The sequence below is a fragment of the Maniola jurtina genome, chromosome 11, assembly GCF_905333055.1.
Source record: "Maniola jurtina chromosome 11, ilManJurt1.1, whole genome shotgun sequence".
Classification (NCBI taxonomy): Eukaryota; Metazoa; Arthropoda; class Insecta; order Lepidoptera; family Nymphalidae; genus Maniola; species Maniola jurtina.
Window position 1 is genome coordinate 9,266,606 of NC_060039.1, and position 21,087 is coordinate 9,287,692.

Here is a 21,087-nt window from a genome sequence, read left to right on the forward strand (position 1 = left end):
GAAATACGATAACAATAAAAGTAATTTATGTATAATTTAGGTCACTTGCTCTTGTGACCGCCAGATTTATATTACCCTGACATTAAAGGCAACTCATTGTAGTATTGGCAATACTATATAAGCTACAAGAAATAAGCAACAGGCATCATTTGGCAACAGGCAACATTGAGCAATAAACTAGTGAGTGATCCAGGAGATCGGGAACATGAAAAACATTGTGTTATTTGGTTTGGTGTTGACCATAGCGGCCGTCTACGCAAGAGACGTGCGGCAGAAACGAGAGGCAGATCTATTGGCGGCAGCTTCCCACCATTGGGAGAAAGGTGGCGGTGAAACCTATCATGGTGACCATCATGGAGAACACGGAGAAGAAGCCGAGAAGGGCTACAAGGGATATCACGAATCCGACAAAGGCAGAAAGGGACACTCCCTGCATGAAGGACATAAAGGTCATTACGATGAAAGCGGTGGACATGAGAAAGGACACCACCATGATGATGGCTACTTTGACGAACACCACCAGGGCGAGAAGGGCGAAAAGGGGCACAGTTTCGAAGAGAAGGGACATTTCCATAAAGGACACTCCACTAAGGGTCACATTGGAGTTCACAAATTAGATGAGTTCAAGAAAGATAAACACTTCCATGATAAGCACGGCGAGTCCGGTTTCGAGGAAGGCTATGGCGGACACCACCACGAGGGCGGGTACAAGAAAGGCGGTGACTTCCACAAAGGGCACTCAGAAGGCGGTTTCCAGGAACATGAATTCGGAAAGAAGGGCCATCACGAAAACGGGGGTTACCACAACGACCACAAAGGACACCACGAAGAAGCCGGCGACGATGCGCACTGGGGGCACCACGCAGGGCATGGCGACAAGGGTGCCCACGACGAACACAAACATTGGGGCTGGGAAGGACACTAATCGGTAAACGGAGAATTCAAAATTTTGTTATTGTTGATTATTATTTTGTGATATTATGTAAATAAATGTTTGCTATTTTTTAAACAATGACTGTTTCACTAATTTTTTATGTGCCAAACTGCAAAGCTCTACGCTATTACGCTAAGTATTGAGTTTGTTTTGTTTTATTTTCGTGAAATGGTTACATTTGCGCTTTTCAAATAAATTGATGATAATAATTTAGAACAACTTCTAGATAAGTCACTGCAATTTTTTTCAAACATCTCAACAACTAACTGTTAAAAAGTAAATATTTTTTCATTTAAAATTATAGATATAGGTGTATATTTCTACCTACCAAATAAGTTTCCATACATATTTCATTCCTAGTTTAATATCAAAATATTCAAACATTTCACATTTTGCTGAAAATAATTTTGCAGGCTTCGTGTATTTACTGATGCAGGGAGCGGTAGTTAGCAATTTCCACCCAGAGGAAATAGGTAGTTAGCGCTGCTCTACAATACGCAAGTCCTCGAATGATAAAATTAGAAGTAGAAATCTATTATCATTTGGTACTTTGGCAACCTTGACAATACGTCAACATCAAATTTCTTAACCGTACCGACTAACTAGTATAAAATATCATCGGTACCGAAGGAAAATATCATTCAACAGTAACTTGTCTGACCAACTATGAGAAGCCTTCTGGTGTTATGTGGGCTTCTGGCTCTCGTAGCCGCGGTCTCCTGTCGGGAGATCCGGGAGGAGAGCTCCGACCTCGAGGTCGCAGCCTCCCACCATCACGGCCACGATCATGGGCACCATGAGGGTGGTGGCCACGAGGGTCACGAACACCATCATCATGACCATGGTCACCACGACCATAAGGGACACAAGGGACATCACGAGCACCACCATGGAAAGCACGGCCACCACCATCACGAAGGACACAAGGGCCATCACGGTGAGCACGGCGGACACAAGAAACATCACCACCACGACGAGGGCTACCATCATCACCACGGAAAAGGAGAGAAGGGGCACCACGGCCACGGTCACGACGAGCACGGTCACTGGCACAAGGGTCACGACACAAAGGGCCACCACGGCATCGAACATCACGACGAATTCAAGAAGGACAAGCACTTCCACGATCACCACGGAGAGAAGGGACACCATGAACACCACGGCGGTCACCATCATGAGGGCGGACACCACAAGGGCGGCCACCACCACCACGGCCACAAGCATCATGGACACCATGAACATGACCACGGCAAGCACGGACATCATGAAGATGGCGGACACCACCATCACCACAAGGGACACCATGGAGAAGATGGCCACCACGAGCACCACCATCACCATCATGACCATGGTAAGAAAGGAGGTCATGAACACCACAAGCACTGGCATCACAAGGGACACTAAGCCAGTATCAAACATATTGTTAATTGTTGATTTTTTATTTATGTTTTGTTATGTTTTTACTACGAAAAATAAAAGATTTTTAAACTGAATATAGTACTTATTACTAATTTTATTTTGATACCAACTTGCAACAAAAACAATATTTATAAGCACAACGCACACCTGAAGAGTGGAGTGGAGACGAGCCGCGCAGCGTCTTTTTTTATGACAAGGCAAATCTAGCTCTATTTACTTTAGCATAGCGACGGTGACTCAAAGCGATGCGTCGCGTTGCTCGCTTGAAATCGCGTCGCTCCTCCGTGTTTTGTTTTACTTATTATTATTATACCAATTTCAATCACATGTTAAGTAAGTAAAGCTTAGTGAGAGTGTTTTTCAAAAAGATGGCACGTGTGCATTGCACCTTAGGTATCTGTATCTTAGACAATAATACGTAAAACCTATTATTTTAATATTATATGCGTTTTATTACTGTTGATCCAGACTACCTCCGGAAAAAACGTATAGCTACAATTGGAATCATTTATGAAAATCACTCATATTTCATTCGTTGCCAACAAAAAAAAAATATGGAGCACGAAATTAACTCTATATAAAAATTTAAATAAAATACCAATTATTTTCTAATGTTAAAATGATAAAAAAGCAAAGTCAATGAACGGAATCCAATGACTAAATTAGTTACAAAAATATACGAATTGCACCTTTGTACTCGGAACTAGTAGGTCTTAGAAATCTTTATCATTAACTAGTATTGAAATGGACAGCAGACCTAGGTAGATAAGGATCTTCCTTGTGTTTATAATATTAGACTAGATGATAGATGCGACTCCGTCCGCGTGGTTTTAGATTTTTTTTAAGTCCTACGATAAATTCATGATTTTCTATTATAATATGAAGAAGCCGTCTCTGGGATGCAAGCTATTTTTTTTAATCAGTTATTCGGATGGAACTTGAAAATTGGGAAGGTCACAGACATACGAGTACCTACATGTATTAGTATGGGATAACATTTCGATAAAAGTCGATAAAAGGTACTAGGTACCGGTATTCCGAACCATTGATAGATTTTTTGTGAAAGTTTATTCGAACAAAAATCTTTCTTTTAATTTTAATGAATTCCCATAGGATTTCTAAACTTAGGTGATATGAAAAGACGATTCACAAAACCCCCAGAAGATACAATAGCCGCAAGAAGAGTGTTTATGATGAAACGTGAACGTGACAGAATTTAAAAATTTAGTTTCAACCAGCTTTGTCTACAGGACTATCCTAGGATTGGTCAAAAATCTGCTAGGCAAAGGTTGTAAGTTTGGCATTTGACTAAGCTTTCTTGATTTCTGCAGATTGCCTAAACCCAAAACAAACATAGTTGTCGGGATAATTTGACTTTTCCATTATGATAAGCTATGATGACGTTGATTTCATTATGATTTTTTTAAAGACAAATTGTTAATGCACCCGAATATCAGATTTAAAAATGCCTAGCTAAGTGCGTGTTAGATTCGCTTATCGAAGGTTCTAACTTTCGTAGCTTGTAAAGAAACATTAAAATAATTATAATTTTGGTTAACTTAATTTACCTCCAATTGGTCGTACTGCTACTTTATAAAAAAAAGGATTTTATGCAAACGGAAAAAAGTATTTTGTGTTTTTATTAGGATTCAACGTTTTGTAATCAAAATTCACCAATTTGGGATTGGGACTCGACATTTTACTTTAACATTAAGTATATCCAACATTTTATACTAAATTCAGCATTCTGGGCTAGGAGGCTCACTCAGTGCTAGATCCCCAATACTACATGACAAGTCTGCACTCTACATGAATACACTGCTGACCGAGTCGGCGGCATATTTGTTGGATGGAGCGTGTTTGTATGTTGGTGCTTGCAGTTTTGCGAGAGCTTCTAGAAGCTACAACTCGCAAACCATGTGTCAAACCTAGAGAATTGGTTCTTGCGTTAATTTATTATTATCTAATCGAATTTTACCTCATTACTTTTAAGTTGCATTTTGTTGGTTTTGTGTAATTGGGTAATGTCCGCGCTAATTGAATAAATAAGCATATAATTATAAATAACTGGAATAAGGTCAAAACAAATTAAAAATAGGATATTATAATCATAAAAAATATTATTATAACAGTCTATACTTCTCAACCAACAATACCTATTGACAAAATGTTGTACCTAACTATATTAGGTACAACGCAATTTAATTAGGACAGCTGCATTTGTATAACAATACTCGTAGCTTACAAAAGTTACAAGAGTAATTTTATTAAATTCTTGCATACACTTTGAAAGTAGGTATACGATAGACGTTGTTCGATTTTAAAAAAATAAAAGCAGTCACTTTGAAAATGGCAAGATTGGGGAAGTACCTATCCGTCTAGTTTCAGGTGAAAGTAGGTAGGTACTCTTGAACACTATTGCAATAAAATCGAGTAATTTAAGACTTCAGCTGAAATTTTTACTCTCAATACTTCTTCAGCCCACTTCCCAAGCGCAACGTTGGAAACGGTTATTTCCTTATAAATAGTAGTAATTTGTACACTTTATTTGTTTGTTCAAGCACTGGACCGATTGAGAGGAAAAATTTGCAGTTCGAAAGCATTTTGATATTTGATAAAGATCGGTCTGCAAAAATCCAATACTTAAAAGTACATGGCTTGAGCTGATTTTGATATGGGAGATTTCTGCCTGCACTTAAATTAAAAATCTTAAATTGATATCTCGCTTACGGGCTAAGAAATAAAGGACCAAGTTGTAGGTAACAATTCCGTTTTGGTATGATACTGTGAAGAACAATGTTCATATTATGACGTACCTACCTAGAATTCTGTAAAACATGAATCAGGTACGTAGAGTAATCGCAAAACAAGTAGTCCAATCTGAAGTAGCAGCATGACGGTTTGCGCAACTCATAAAATTAGGATTAAATACGCAAGCCGGCTGAGATCTGTTTTTGTACAATTAGCAGTCATTCACCTCTTGTTTAGATTGAACTACTTGGTTTGCTCGTACTACATAATTTATTATGCCTGCGGTAGCTTATGTGGTCGTTGTTTTTACCCGACTGCGCAATGCAAAGGATTGTGGTCATCAGTTTATTCGTTTGCTCCTTTGTTTCGAAACGCGTGGATCGATTTTATTGATTTTGAATTCTCGTGCCGATTTATTTGTATCAATCTTGCAAGTGTTACTAAAGATATTAAAATAATAACACAGTAGTTAATAAATAATTGGCGCCCAATAGACGCTATAATATTGGAAGTCAAAACATACCATTGCAAAGCATACTTATTTAGGTTCCCTATACTACCTACTTGTATTATGCCAGTTTAGGAATTTCGAGACTTCAAAGTTAGGTTTTTATTTTAACTCTTCGTGGCCATTTCGTGGCGAACTAAAGACCCTAACGGCACTAAAGGCTCTTAAGATTATCTTACGATCTCACTAAGGATAAAGTTAAGGTATCTTACGATTATCACTGAAGATGTCAAAGTAAGTGCATAATGATATTTTGTGTGCACAAGGTTATTTTTATTTATTACAAAGCCAAGATATTGTTGTAGGCCATTATTATATTTCAAACATTTAATAACATGATTATGCTGTTTTAGTAAAATACCTATAACAGATAATAAAATAAAAGGGGAAAAAATGAAAACCTGAAATTTAACGCATATTTACCAGGTTCAATAAAACAATTAACTGTTGACCCTGACAATAGTGGGTGCAAGCACTGTCAATTGCAATCATTGCCCAATGGAGGCGCCAGTAAATCAATTTACTGTTTATAAATCGAGTTTACAATAATAAAATTTCCATAGACGAACTGATTGTAGCTAGGGTAACACCAAAAATGAAGTTAAGTTTTGTGCTGGGCATCTTCGCCCTCATCGCGCTATCGAGCGCAAGGGAAATAAGACAGAAACGTGACGTTGATCTCGAACCCGCGGCATCCCACCATCACGAGAAGGGTGGAGGGAAGGAACATCACCACCATCACCATCACGAACACGACGAGAAAGGCCATAAGGAACACAAGGGGCACCACGACCATGAACACGAACATAAGGGCCATCACGACCATGCCGGCCACAAAGGACACCACGACGATCACGGCGGACACAAGAAACACCATCACCACGAAGACGGCCACCACCACCACCACCACCACGGTGAGAAGGGAGAGAAAGGACACGGATTCGAAGAGAAGGGCCACTACCACAAAGGACACTCTACTAAAGGACATCACGGTGTACACAAAATAGATGAGTTCAAGAAGGACAAACACTTCCACGACAGGCACGGAGAGTCGGGCCACCACGAAGGACACGGAGGCCACCACGAGGAGCACGGCCACAAGAAGGGCGGACACTTCCATCACGGCCACAAGCACGGCGGACACCACGAACATCACCATGGCAAGAAAGGACACCACGAGAAGGGTGGACACCACCACGGACACGAGGGCCACCACGACGAGGGCGGCCACCACGAACACCACCACCACCACAAGGGCTCCGGGAAAAAGGGCGAGCATGGTGACCACAAACATTGGGGCTTCAAGAAGGGACATTAATTTATAAACACCTTGTAGTCATTTCTGTAAATAGGAGTCGTTATGTTCATATAGGTACGTTGCTATATTATGTTTATTAGCTAAGCACATGTAAATAAAACTTTTTTAAATATTACTTGTATTTTATTTGTGTTTTATGCAGTAAGGTGAAACTCATGACGGACGTGTTTAAAGGCGTTTCATCATCATTATCAACCCATCGCCGAATCACTACTGAGAACGGGTCTTCTCTCAAAATGAGATGAGATTGGCCATAGTCCACCATGGTGGCCAAGTGCGTATTGGCCGACTTCACACACCTTTGAGAACTTTCAGGCATGCAGGTTTCCTCACGATGTTTTCCTTTACCATTAAAGTAACTGATATTTAATTGCTTAAAACACACATAAATTCGAAAAGTTAGAGATGCGTGCCTGGGATCGAACCCCCTGCCTCTCGAATAGGAGACTGACGTCTTTACCACTAGGCTATATCACCGCAACATTTCAAAGAGAATTTTAATTGATTTGCATACGGGTTCTCCGTTGTACCAAGTCTTATTAATTTAAATAGGTATCTCTTTGTACAGACAAATTGATAGACGGTAAAGAAATCGGTTTTCTATTCAAGCATTTTCATACTTTTTGCTAAAATATTAATCGCTTAACTGAACGTGAAGGACGGAAAACAGTTTCACTAAGTCACTTAATGTCCTCTAGTAGTGAGGTACAGAGACAGTAAGTACTTTTTAATACATTTTATCAAATGGAAGAAATGAAAATGCCAATATATTATTTTCTACTAGAGGATGCCCACGACTTCGTCCGCGTGGATTTAGGTTTTTAAAGACCCCTTGGGAACTGTTTGATTTTCCGGGATAAAAAGATGCCTATATCAATTACAGGGAATTAAATCGGTTAAGCAGATGGGTTTTAGGAATCCCGTGGGAACTCTTTGATTTTCCGGGATAAAAAGTAGCCTGTGTCCGTCTCCGGGATATAAGCTAACCCTGTACCAAATTTCGTCAGAATCGATTAAACTGTTGGGCCGTCAAAAGGTAGCAGACAGACAGACAGACAGACACACTTTCGCATTTATAATATTAGTATGGATATGGTTAAGAATCTACTTTTTACGCTAAGCTTTTAAGCTATTATTAATTACACTAATCGCGATCAACTTGCTGTTAACCGTTCAAGAATTCCATCTGCTATTTCAGAAACTGTTCATCAAATCTTCACCAAACTGACATGGTCAAAGTATTATACAACCTTTGTAAAGAAAAAGTATTGTGAGTATCGCTTCTACGTAGTTATTAAGCACAATCTATAAAAAAACTGATCCCATATCCCGAAGAATCCCTGTTTTTTTTTCAGGATAAAAATTACCCTACAGTTGTAAGCCGGAGTATCAGCTAAAGCTGTACCAATTTTTAGCGTGATGCGTGTACAGTCAGACAGACAGACAGACAGATAGAAAGACAGACAAAAATTCCACAATTATTTTGGGATCTGTATCGATAATAATGTTTCCTACGATTAAAATTTTCAAAATTTATGTAATGTACAGAAATCATCCAGTTACAGTTTTATTATAAGTTGGTATAGATAGATAACGTTTTACCTGAACGTTTACTTTCATCTTTGTTAAAAGAATTTGCTGCAAAATTCTTATCAGGCTAGGTAATTATATTTAAGCCCCAATAGCTCAACTGTTATAGGAGCGGACTGAGATCTGAAAGGTCCGCGGTTCGAACCCCACCCGTTGCACTATTGTCATACCTACTCCTAGCACAAGCTTTACGCTTAGTTGGAGGGGTCAGGGGAATGTTAGTCATGATTAAAATGGCTAATATTCTCTCTTTTTAAATAAAAAAATTATATGAAAATGTCTTCCTGTCTGCTCATCCGGGGCTTATCTTCGGAACAGCTAAACCAATTTTGATGGGTCTCTCGCAGACAGGTAGAAAGTAGCCTCCAATCAGGGAGTAATCAAGGCTACTTTTTATCCCGGAAAACGGACAAAGTTGCCGGCAAAAGCTCTAACTAATGAGGTATATATATACGTAAGATGGAATGATGTGATAAGGCTTTCACACTAATTACTAAGAGTGAGGGACTTAGTGACGTGTGACGTCACCAATCTCGGTAGATTTATAGCTCCGACATCCACGTCGCATTAAATCCCTCACTCGCTAGCTAAAGCTTGCTATTGGGGCATTCCACAATTTCAGCAATTAGGTTCCTCATCGGAAGTGGTTCACAATTCACATGCTAGCAAGCTCACCCGATCGACGGCGATAATGCTGTCGGATCGAAGAGTAAGAAGATCAGTCGATATACGAAACTTCATCGATTGTAGTCGATCTAACGCCATGTTCCGCCAGCGGCTGCGTCCCTCCCACTATTTTTTTTTATGTTCCCATGGTTTTAAATATTTTATTTAGTAAAAAACGGAACCCTTATAGGATCACTTTGTTCTCTGTCTGTCTGTCTGTCTGTCCGTCCGTCCGTCGCGTCCGTCAAGAAAACCGTTAGGGTACTTCCCGTTGACCTAGAATCATGAAATTTGGCAGGTAGGTAGGCACAAGTACAGGAATAAATCTGAATACCGCGAATTTATATGTATAATAGTTTTTGATTTATCGTGCAAAATGTTGGAAAAAATACCCGAGTACGGAACCCTCAGTGCGCAAGTCTGACTCGCACTTGGCCGGTTTTTAATAGAGTTCCGTACCAAAATGAAAAAATGGAACCTGGAATGGACTTTCTCCGTCCGTCCGTCCGTCTGTCATAGTCGATTATTTCAAAATTGGAAATTTGGAATATTTGTATACAATTCCACTGATGTACACTGTCTGTTCAAAAAGTACCCGGAATTTTCGTTTTTTCAAAAAAATATTTATTTATTCGTCTACATCAATGTGGTCCCCTGCAAAGTAGTCCCCCCCAGATATAATACACTTATGCCAGCGTTTTTTCCAATCTTCGAAGCACTCTTGGTATTCACTTTTTGGTATGTCCTTGAGCACTCTCAGCGATTCGACCTTTATTTCTTCAATCGAGGAAAAATGCCGTCCTTTCATGGGTCTCTTCAACTTTAGCAACAGGAAAAAGTCACACGGAGCCATATCTGGTGAATATGGAGGTTGTTTTTTGGCCAAAAAATTACGAACATGCAAGGACGAGTGAGAACGATCAGTGAGTTTTGGAATGAATTTTGCTGCCACTCGTTTCATGCCCAAAACATTAAAAAAATGTTATGACTTGAGCCAATTGATATGCCAACTTCATCAGCAACTTCTCTAATTGTGATTAGGCGATCATTCATAACCATTTTTTCCACTTTTTTCACATTTTCATCGATTTTATTGACGTGCTGGGTCGACCGGAGCGTTCGTCATCTTCAACGTCTTCGCGGCCATCTTGGAAACGCTTATACCACTCGTAAACACTTGTTTTTTTCATAGCAGACTCACCTTAGGCTTTTTGTAACAGTTCACACACTTTGTTACACTTTATTTCCTTTTTTACGCAAAATTTAATACAAATTCTTCGACTCTTCCATTGTTTAAACAAGCAAAAATCGCCGAGGTCATAAAAACACGTCGAACCTTAGCGACTACCACAGACAAAGTTAACAGTGAATGTAGCTGAAAATTTTATCATACTTTCGGGGCATGTATACCAACACAATATAAAAAAAATGTTGACAATCGGACTCTCCAGACCCGCGAAATTTAAAAATTCCGGGTACTTTTTGAACACACCTCGTATACAAATAGTGGCCCAACATCATTGGAATACCCGAGTACGGAACTCTCAGTGCGCGGTTCTCACTTTTTTTTCGGTTTTTCACTCGGTTTTTTTTATAAAACGGCTGTGAGTGCCCCACAAATCTAGACAGAGCCCGAGGTGATTTCAAAAGGTTCAGTTTTTTTAGTTTTAAGTACAGAACAGTAAAAGAATTAGGTAGGTACATAGATATGCGGAGTCGAGTGAATAAACACTCTCATACTAGGGTAATTAGTGACAATGTAATGGCTTAAAGTATCACTAGCTTCAGTGTGTGAAGGAGATGAAGAATTTAATGTGACGTCAAATGAGCCATAAATCTATCACGAGATGTGTCACCCGTCGTCGCTAAGCCCTCTGTCGCTCGTTAATTAGTGTTAAAAGTTTTATCAGAACATCCGATCATACCTGGGACCGAAATGGGAATGATCATCAAAATGGCCGTTGAGAGCGTTGACTAGGTATGCCTATTTTTTCTGAAGGTCAGAAATAAGTAGTCTCTGTATTTAAGAGTACCTACGGACAAATGAACAGAAAGAAAACTTGAAAAGGTCTAGTTTAAGAAATTAATTAAAGTATCGAAGTATTCTCACAAATTAGTCGATACTTTAATTAATTTTTCAAGTAAAGATTTTAATATAAACCTGTGAGGATGATACTGCCACTGTCGGAATCAGAATGCCATAAGCCTACGTTGTCGTATTAGTTTACAAATTGCGAAAAACCAAATTAAATTTGAATTTCGCGGGCAAGCCGGTCTCATGCCCCTTAATGAATGAATGAATACGTTTTTCTTACACAATTGGAAGCCAAGTTTCTTTAACTGTGTTAGATTACAACTTTACAGCTGTCAAGGTTTAATTTTAAAATGGCTGTAACATACAGACGATGAACAGACAGACTGGACGAAACTATAACAGTTGCTTGTTTTACTACGGAACCCTAAAAAGGTCGAACATTTTGCAAGTAGAGCATAATATTATTACACAAAGCTCTTACTTAATTGCGAATTCTATAAAATAATTTCACTAGAATATTCTAAGTTCTATAATGGAGTCTGTTGTAGTAAGTTTCTTAATGTGCTCTGAAATTCTAAACATTGAATACATTAATCGAGTTACTTAATGTGTCAAAATAAATTATCATCATCATCAGCCAGTGGAGTCCACTGTTGAACTTAGGCCTTCCCTTATGAGCACCACCAGCTACACCACACCGCCTTCGTCATCCGGCCACCCTCTTTATCGTCAGTTCATCGTGCTGGAGGGAGCCCCAAACTACGCTTGCTTATACGCGGTCTCCTCTAGAACGTTTCGGCTCCAACAGTCATGCCCCCAATGTCCAACGCCCCTATGACAAGCATTGCCTGCAACTTCAGTTTCTTAAAGAACAGTTTGGAACTTAGGGAACAATGGTTTGAACAGTGACGTTCTTCTGTGGATCTCCTTATTTCGACTTTTATCCCTCAGGAAAACTCCTAACGTAACTGTCTATAGCTCGCTGAGTGACTTTCAGAATCATACCGATGGGTACGTGAAGACGAGCACTGGTTAAGACTTTAGTCTTGAAGCATGGAGTCAATACACTTACTAACTTAGTGCAATCTTGTAAACTTGCCCATTAATAGAGTGCACATCACTTTCACTCGCAGCTTACACTAAAACTAAAACTCCACCAGTAAGACTCTCTCCGTTCAATACTGGAGTAATAAAATGCATAAAGTAACTAGTACTGTACCATTTTGTAACGCTATTTATAGGTAAATTGTATAGATTTTGTGGTGGTGAGTTAGCAGATTCGTTTTGGGAAAAAATCTATGTCTGTCCATGTGTCTGAAACTACTGTAGGTACGGATTTTAATGCAACTTGACACCCTGATAACTAATATTCTGGTAGCTAAATTTGGCGCTGTTGTGAAAATGCATTTTTTACAACAAGATAGTAATCTGATAGGACACAAATATTAGATTCTAGAACATGTCTTCAAAATTTCATTCAATGAATAAACTACGTATTTTGTAAGGATAGAGCTAGGGAGCACTCTAGGGAAACTTCTCTTAAGAATTCCATGCTGAAAATCTTATCATGTTTGTTTACGTACTAGTATTAAGTTAAGCAAACTATACAAAGTATATATGGGAAATTATTCAAGCAAGTAAAACAAAAAATATAATTAATTTGGATAAGTAATAAATAAATAACGTTTTATTGTATAAAAATTTAAATACCTACTTAACTACAAAATTGCTTTTAAATCTATAATATTAAATTACATAATACACCTATATTATATTACATGAGATAACGAGTGCGTTTTGGGCGTACTAACTATTAACAATAAATAAGTAACAGACCAGACTTTCAGCAGCGTTTCAGCAGGTAATATTAGCCATGTCGAATTCGATAGATTAAAGTCAAACAAATATTTGTATAAAACCTCAATGACCTTCTTTATATACATGTTTCTTGTGATGTTCGATTCCTGCTTTCTGGGCGTGATCGTGGTGACGGTGATGATGCTCATCATGACCTCCGGAATGTTTATGGCCTTTATGCGCGTGATGGTGTCCTCCTTTCTCGTGATGACCCTTTTCTCCATGTTCGTGTTCATGATGCCTACCGTCGAGGTGCCCTTTCTTGAAGTGACCTCCTTTTTTATGGCCATGTTCTTCATGAAAACCACCGTGGTGCTCTTCATGAGCAGAGTCTCCGTCTTGATGAAAGAAAGTTTTGTCTTTCTTAAATTCATCTAGTTTATGGACTTCGTGGTGTCCTTTTGTCGAATGTCCTTTATTATAATGTCCCTTCTCTTCGTACTTGTGGCCTTTCTCACCTTTATCACCCCTATGATGTTCATGATAATGACCGTGTCCGTGATGATGTTCCTTTTTGTGGCTGCCGTGGTCGTCATATTCGCCTTTGTGTTGCTCCCTGTCGTGGTGGCCTTTTTTTCCTTCTTCTTCGTGATGATGGCCTTCGTATGCCTTGTAACCCTTTTCCTCGTGTTCATCTAAGTGGTCCGCGTGATGCTCTTTACCTCCGCCCCTTTTATGTTCGCTATTCTGGCTCGGTTCTTTCTTATGTTCTGAAGCGGCATCTTGCTGGTCGACTAATTGTTCCTTTTCTTTCTCTATTGGTTTATCTACCGGTTTTTCATTTTTTTCGGGAAGCCGTCGTGCTTGTGCTACGACAATGAATGTAATTAAAACTAATACTACCACTAGCCTCATGCTTCTTCGTTATTACGAAGGCCTTATGCTGTGCACTTATTGTTTAAAATTGGCGACATTATTGATGGCGCAGCAGTTTTATATAAGGAGTTGTGTAAGCCTTGTCAAGTGACGCGTCGCGAGACAATCTCGGAGGTTTGTTGCAAGAACACCAAACTGTTTCTAGACTGTAACAAGTATTATAGCTACGTTAAATATATAATACGCAACTGCTATTAAGTAATTTGTTGGAAAACGATTTTAAATCCTCTATAATCTTGTTACGCTGACTGTGAACGCTTTATTGGTGATAATTTTCGCGCTAATCTCGTTATTTCGTGCACTCATCTTTCACGTCTTTCACGGCAGCTCGCAAAATTTAATTTTCACGCTCATTCTTTTTTAGTTAAGTTACCTGAGATTACTAAATGAAATTATTGTTGACTAGCTGATGCCCGCAGCTTCGCCCGCGTGGATTGGTCAGATCCCCTGCAGCATCAGGATTGAGGAGTTGGACTCCAAATTTTTTATGAAACAATGTCGCAAAGTTCCTCTATCGATTAAAAAAGAAATGACGCAAATCGGTTCAGAAATCTCGGAGATTTCGGTGTACATAGGTAGAAAAATACAACTCCCTTTTTGAAAGTCGGTTAAAAAGTAGCCTATTTTACTCCCTGGTCAATTCTCTACTTGTCTGTGAAAATCCCGTCAAAATCGGTTCAGCCGTTCCCAAGATTAGCCTTTTCAAACAGACAGACAGACAGACAGACAGACAGACAAAAATTTTAAAAACGTGTGATTCGGTTATAGTATCGTTAAAATAACCATATGACCTTAATATGCGGTTGTTATTTCGAAATTACAGACAGACACTCCAATTTTATTTATTAGTATAGATAATATATCGTATTTTATCATCAATTAATTAATTTTGTAATTTAAACCGTTTCTTGGATGAGATCAGTTTCAGCTTAAACTTTAGATTTTATTTAAATAATATAGCGATAAGATACCTAATAAAATAAATAAAATCAACATAATATGAGCGCCCAATGTTAAACATGAGTAGGTACTTCAACTACAACATACGAGTAGTTATATTGTAGGTTCTAATGCTGTATTAATCAACATGGTCAGTTTTCCCCTCTTAGCGTAAAACTTGAGGCTTATGCACAAGTAATAGGTAAGAATTTGGACTACACGGCACGGTCATAAGTACGGGTTTCAGTGCTTTTCCTTTGATCTATTTTGATTGGAACCTTATATCGTCTTTATTTAAGGTGGTTTTAAATTGAAATGGTTTTATAAATTAGGTTCTAGGTAAAAAAGTTCAAGGTTTCTTCTTTGATCTTTCAATTAGTTATTTTCTAGAAAATATTAAATACCAAAACAATTAGGCAACAAGTTTTAGCCTCTACTAAGAAGCAGATCCGATCCAACCAATATCAGCTGAAGGTCGTTACCAAAAAAAAATACATTTTTTACCCATCAACGTTCTAAGGACTTAGTACCTACCTACGAGAATGTATAAAGCAGTAATAACTATATACATGTATTCATCCGTATTCATCGACTTATTGGCTCCCTCACTACTCACTACATTTGATAACTGAGGCACATCGTCATTAGCTTCGTCTAAAGTTTAGAGTCTAAACCATTGGTTTCCAAAGTGGTCCAGGTGGACCCACACCACGGGAGACTCGACGGAGGTCTATGTTGGCGTCACTAAAAAAATGGGGGTTCACAATTCGTAATCGGCGGTCCATGATATCTGCTTTCGATAGTGAAGAACTAAAACGTTGGCTTGACTTCACCTATCGATCGATGTACGCAGATAGTATTTTAAGAGGCTCAGCGACTGTTACTTGTAAAAACTTGCATATTCCATATATATTCAGTATTTCTTTTTTGATTGACCAATTTAACTTTTTTTGACATCTACTCACAGCACAATTAATCAATTAATTAATTAACTAATCATTTCTCACTTTTTAGGGTTCCTGTAAAGGAAAAATGGAATCCTTATAGGATAACTTTGTCTTCTGTCTGTCCGTGTGTCGTGTCTGTCAAGAAAATCTATAGGTCACTTTCCGTTGACCTAGAACCATGAAATTTGGCAGGTAGGTAGGTCTTATAGCACAAGGAAAGAAAAAAATTTGCGGTTACATCACAAAAACAAAAAAAGAAACAAACACATCACAAAAAACGGTAACAGCCTAGTGGCTAAGATGTGGTCTGACTCCTATTCGGGATATCAGGGGTTCGATCCCGGGCACGCACTTCTAACTTTTCCGAATAGGTAGGTACAGTTCAAATAACCATATGCTCGAAATTACAGACAGACACTTCAATTTCATTTATTAGTAGGTATAGATTTAAAAATAAGTGTAATAAATATTCGCTACAGACACTATGAGGTAGAGAACCATTAAACAAGAAAGTTTGACGAAGTTGAGGGGAGGGAATACACAGTAAAACAACACTTGTTTGTAACTGCGTGGTACTAACCAAGTACCTACCAACTCCAGGCAAAGTATTCATACCATTGCATTGTATTAAATTCACCAAAACACCTTCCCACTTACTTGTTTAAATCCATTTTGTTCCACATTCTAGTTGTGTATATCATACCTATGTTATCTACCTACTTATTTAGTTTTTTTGCCAGTAATTAGAATTTCAACAAGTAAAATAAAAATTATCTAATAATTAAAAAAGTCTCTGGAACTAGGTCAGAGAATAACTTTAAACAAAAGTAAAAAAAGTTGTTCTATCGATTCCTCCTCTGCTTGCAATCACCATCCTCGCGTTGTTTCTATCATACTAATTCACTCTAATATTATAAAGGCGAAAGTTTGTGTGTATGTATGTGTGTGTATGTTTGTTACTCCTTCACGCAAAAACTACTGAACGGATTTGGCCGTTTAAAATGGAGATAGATTATACCCTGGATTAGATATAACTACCTACCATAGGCTACTTTTATCCCCAAAAATCAAAGAGTTCCCACGGAATTTTTATTGTAAAAAACCTGTATCCACGCGAACGAAGTCGCGGGCATCAGCTAGTAGTTAATAAACCAGCGGCCGCTCGCGACATCGGTCCCGTAGTAATTTCGAAAAATGCGGTCTTATTCTTTGTCTACCTATATTATAAAGTTAAACTCGGTCCATTTCAGCCTTCTAAGTAAATAGTCAAGAGTTGGGCTGGGCGTTGATGAGTTAGTCAGTGAGTGAATCAACACTTTTCTTTTTGTATTTAAAGTAATTACATAAGTATTTACTTATACTCGTCGTTTGATAACTAATCCTGGTAATTTAAGTCCCAGCACGTTTCCAGTAGGTATTTAATTAGGGTCATTAGGGCCCTGTAGGTAAACGGCGGTAGCTTTTCATTGATCAAATCAACTAATAGCACTTTTAGATGAGGCCGCAAAAGGAGGACTCCGATTTGGCTTCTGTTAGGTACCTACCTATATATTCTTTAGGTCACCAAGTATTGTGATCCTAAAAATCTTTATGATGTCATAATTTAAAATAAAATATTTCGAAGCATTTCTCCTAGAAACTTGAATTATTATTTACTGAAATTGAAGCTAATGGGAGATGCTAAAATTGAGTGCGGCCTTCATTACTCAAGCAACTCTATCCGTGGATACACTTTCCGTAGAAAATCCTGCCAGAGCGTGATCATATATACCTACCTAGGAATGTAATTATTTTGCTCTTTGTGTGTTTTTAAAGAAACGACCCCAGTTACCTATATTCCAAATCAATATCATCAACATCTTATCATCAAACTATCGCATCAATTCCAAGCACGAGTCAATTCTAAGGACGAGTCTCCTCTCAGAATGAGATAGTCTACCACGCTGGCCAAATGCGGCCAGACAACCCACCATGAAAAACTCTCAGGCCTGCAGGTTTCCTCACAATGTTTTCCTTCGCCGTAAAGCATAGGTAGGTATATTCCAAATATAAAATAGTAAATTGAACTCAATTTATGGTCCAGGTTAACCCATTTATCGTTTAGCTACGATAGCTATCGCACATTAGCGTCCTGACCGTAAGGACTGGGCGGGATTTATCTCGACTTCCCCCAGCCGCTGACTTATCGAACTGCAGAGTAGCGACTCATTGAGAAATGATATTATCTATTTCAATTCTAATGCAAGTAATTTCTTTACAAAACGGTTGATTGCCTACAAGGTTTAATTTGCTGTCGACAACGCTAGATAGGGCAATCTAGGGCGCCGATCTACTTTCCCAATATTTTTGAGCTCGTGATCTCGTCGGGAAATGCTGCCAGTGAACCACGGCCAACAGTTTTATGTAACTTTGTTGTCGAAAGCAAACGTACTGTGAAATTGTTTTGGTTTAGACTAAATAACCCGAGTTCGTTACAGCACATTGTACGAGTGACAATGAAAGCTAAAGTTATTGTAAACAATAAATTGAAGTTCAATTTTTTATTAACAAACATCACAGTCAATATGAAAAACTTAACAAAACTTAAATTAAAGAAATCCTAGTTAATGGCATAAAAGTTATTTTACAAGATTCAGTCATTGTTCCGAAGAAGAGCTTATTTGTGTCCCTTCTTGTAGCCCCAGTGCTTGTGGTCCTCGTGGCCGCCCTTCTTGCCATGATCATCGTGATGATGATGATGCTCGTGATGACCGCCCTCGTCGTGGTGGTCTTTGTGGTCGTGATGGTGACCTCCCTTTTCGTGGTGGCCTTTCTTGCCGTGCTCGTGGTGGTGGTGCCCGCCGTGCTTGTGTCCCTTGTGGTGGCCGCCGCCCTTCTTGTGGCCGTGCTCCTCGTGATGCCCTCCGTGGTGCTCGTGGTGTCCGCCGTCGTGATGATGGTCGTGGAAATGCTTTTCCTTCTTAAATTCGTCGTGTTTGTGCACTCCATGATGCCCCTTCGTGGAGTGGCCCTTGTGGTAGTGCCCTTCTTCGTGGTGACCGTGTCCTTTGTGCCCCTTTTCCCCGTGGTGATGCTCGTGATGATGCCCATCGTCGTGGTGGTGATGCTTCTTGTGACCGCCGTGCTCGTCGTGATGACCCTTGTGACCCTCATGATGGCGGTGACCCTTTTTGCCGTGCTCGTGGTGATGATGGCCCTTGTATCCTTTATGTCCTTTCTCCCCGTGGTCGTGATGGTGATCCTCGTGGTGCTCGTGGCCGCCTCCTTTGTCCCACTTGCCACCTTTGTCGGACGCAGCTGTATCTAAATCGGCGTCCCTCTTTTCTCTCGTCACCTCGCGGCAACTGACGTACGCCAGCGCCGCCAACACGGCGCAACACAGGAATATACTCCTCATGCTTACCTGTCACTGTATTCGTACAATCGAAACCAGTGACTGATAAACTGTCGATGACCGTTAACTTTTTATACTAAATACTACCTTTAGTTAAAACTTGTGTAATTTCAAACACCAAGGTTGCGGTTGTCGCATTGCATTGCTGAAACTGCTCTCTTGAAGAAACTTGGTAGCATTGTGAAAACTATCGATATCCGGCGTGGATGTTTTATTGCCAGGAAACTTTTATATTATTCTTAATTACTTTCACTTAAGTTAAAAATAAAAGAAAATACTTAATATGCACCGACATCAATACAGCGGCACAATTTATTTCTTCGTCTGCTTATCGCTTCGTGGTACAAGCTGTGTTACAAGTTGGTCTACATAATCATTTTGGTACCTACCATGAAAGCCGATTCCGAGTCCAAGATTATTATAACCTATTATGTTGTTAATGTCTATATCCAGATATGAATATACGAAATATAGGTACTACTTAATAAAAAAATATAAGTACCAAGCAATTAATAATAATTTTACTTCGCATCAATGAGTAGTAGGTACTTAAAATCTGACTTAGAAAAATCTTTCTCAAAAAACTGGAAATAATCGCGTTCTCTTGTTGTAGGTAGTTATCCTAAATACAAAACTTTATCAAAATCGATTCAGTGGTTCCTAAAATTCCTATTATTATATGTATATAAAATGAGTAGAAAAAATAATATTCCTTTATCCTTATGATTTCGGGAAAAGGGGAACAATTTTAACATCGTTAATACTTATTATATTTGGCAAGGTCTAATTTAATTGCATACATACAAGGGTAAAAAATTAAACAATATGTTGTATAGTTTCCTTACTTTATTCATACAATCCTCAACAAAAATAATGGACTACAGACTACCTACATACAATCAATATTCTGTTAATTATTCTAAAACCCTATTAAATTCAAATTAAATATATTTAATTCATCCATATATTTTTATATAATAATAAATCACAATACCAACTTTTAGTTGACAAAATTATTTTAACTAAAGGAACATACGCTAAACATTTCACACAGTACACAAGTGTTACACACTTTAAAATTAATATTACCAATTAAAGTGGCATTTGGCAGCAGCGACAAGCAGAAAAGATTTCGACATTAGAAAATGGAAAATACTTTATTACATCGAATAGCGAATTGGTCTACGCGAATGGTGCGTCGCGAACTATCGTCTATTTTAAAACGGTTTGAGCATTTCGGCAACAAAATTGAAGCACGGCGCAATGGGATGGCAACACTGAAATGGACATATAAGTACTCTAAAAGGCGTACTGGGAATTTAAATTGTAGTCCAGTTATTACGTACATTCAAAAAAGAAAATGAATTTGCGCTTCTAATTTTTTAATATGTTGTAGGGGATACCTAGAAAAGCTTAACTTGAGATTGTCGACCAAGCTTTCCTAGGAGCTTTCGCCGCCATCTTGGAAAACGCTTAAAATTTGTTTTTCGGCAATAACTCGGCTATCCGATGAGATTCGAAAATTTTTGTAAGACACTTTTTGTAGCTTTCTTTGTGCTCTACAATAACGCCTGAATCATTTTTAGCGTATCATGCATCGTTATCGAGATATCGATCGATAAAGTCAAAAATTTAGGACACAAAATTTTTGTTTTTTCCTTTTTTTTTCTTTGGGTCTTAATAAATATGAAAAATTGTGGAATTCAAACTTGTAGAGCATAGTCAGACCTACAATTTCCTTCTTAGATTTTTTTATGTTGGACAAAAATTACGATCTCCAGCGCGCCGCAAAGTCGGTGAATCCACACTCAGCGTCGAGCGAGCTGCTCGCTCGGTTGTGTCTGGATGTCGAA

The 21,087-nt window shown here is 38.7% G+C and overlaps 5 protein-coding genes across 5 annotated transcripts; 3 read left to right on the forward strand and 2 right to left on the reverse strand.

Moving 5' to 3' along the window:
• Positions 1 to 205: 205 nt before the first annotated feature.
• Positions 206 to 925, forward strand: LOC123869824 (spore coat protein YeeK-like). Its single transcript, XM_045912883.1, has one exon. The coding sequence runs from the start codon at positions 206 to 208 to the stop codon at positions 923 to 925; it is 720 nt and encodes a 239-aa protein (XP_045768839.1).
• A 675-nt stretch (positions 926 to 1,600) lies between these two features.
• On the forward strand, positions 1,601 to 2,338 carry LOC123869823 (histidine-rich glycoprotein-like). The gene has a single exon (XM_045912881.1). It carries the CDS (start codon positions 1,601 to 1,603, stop codon positions 2,336 to 2,338), a length of 738 nt encoding a protein of 245 aa, XP_045768837.1.
• A 3,869-nt stretch (positions 2,339 to 6,207) lies between these two features.
• On the forward strand, positions 6,208 to 6,930 carry LOC123869729 (histidine-rich glycoprotein-like). Its single transcript, XM_045912727.1, has one exon. It carries the CDS (start codon positions 6,208 to 6,210, stop codon positions 6,928 to 6,930), a length of 723 nt encoding a protein of 240 aa, XP_045768683.1.
• A 6,211-nt stretch (positions 6,931 to 13,141) lies between these two features.
• On the reverse strand, positions 13,142 to 13,933 carry LOC123869730 (histidine-rich glycoprotein-like). Its single transcript, XM_045912729.1, has one exon. The coding sequence runs from the start codon at positions 13,931 to 13,933 to the stop codon at positions 13,142 to 13,144; it is 792 nt and encodes a 263-aa protein (XP_045768685.1).
• A 4,524-nt stretch (positions 13,934 to 18,457) lies between these two features.
• On the reverse strand, positions 18,458 to 19,237 carry LOC123869822 (histidine-rich glycoprotein-like). The gene has a single exon (XM_045912880.1). The coding sequence runs from the start codon at positions 19,235 to 19,237 to the stop codon at positions 18,497 to 18,499; it is 741 nt and encodes a 246-aa protein (XP_045768836.1). The 3' UTR covers positions 18,458 to 18,496.
• Positions 19,238 to 21,087: the final 1,850 nt, after the last annotated feature.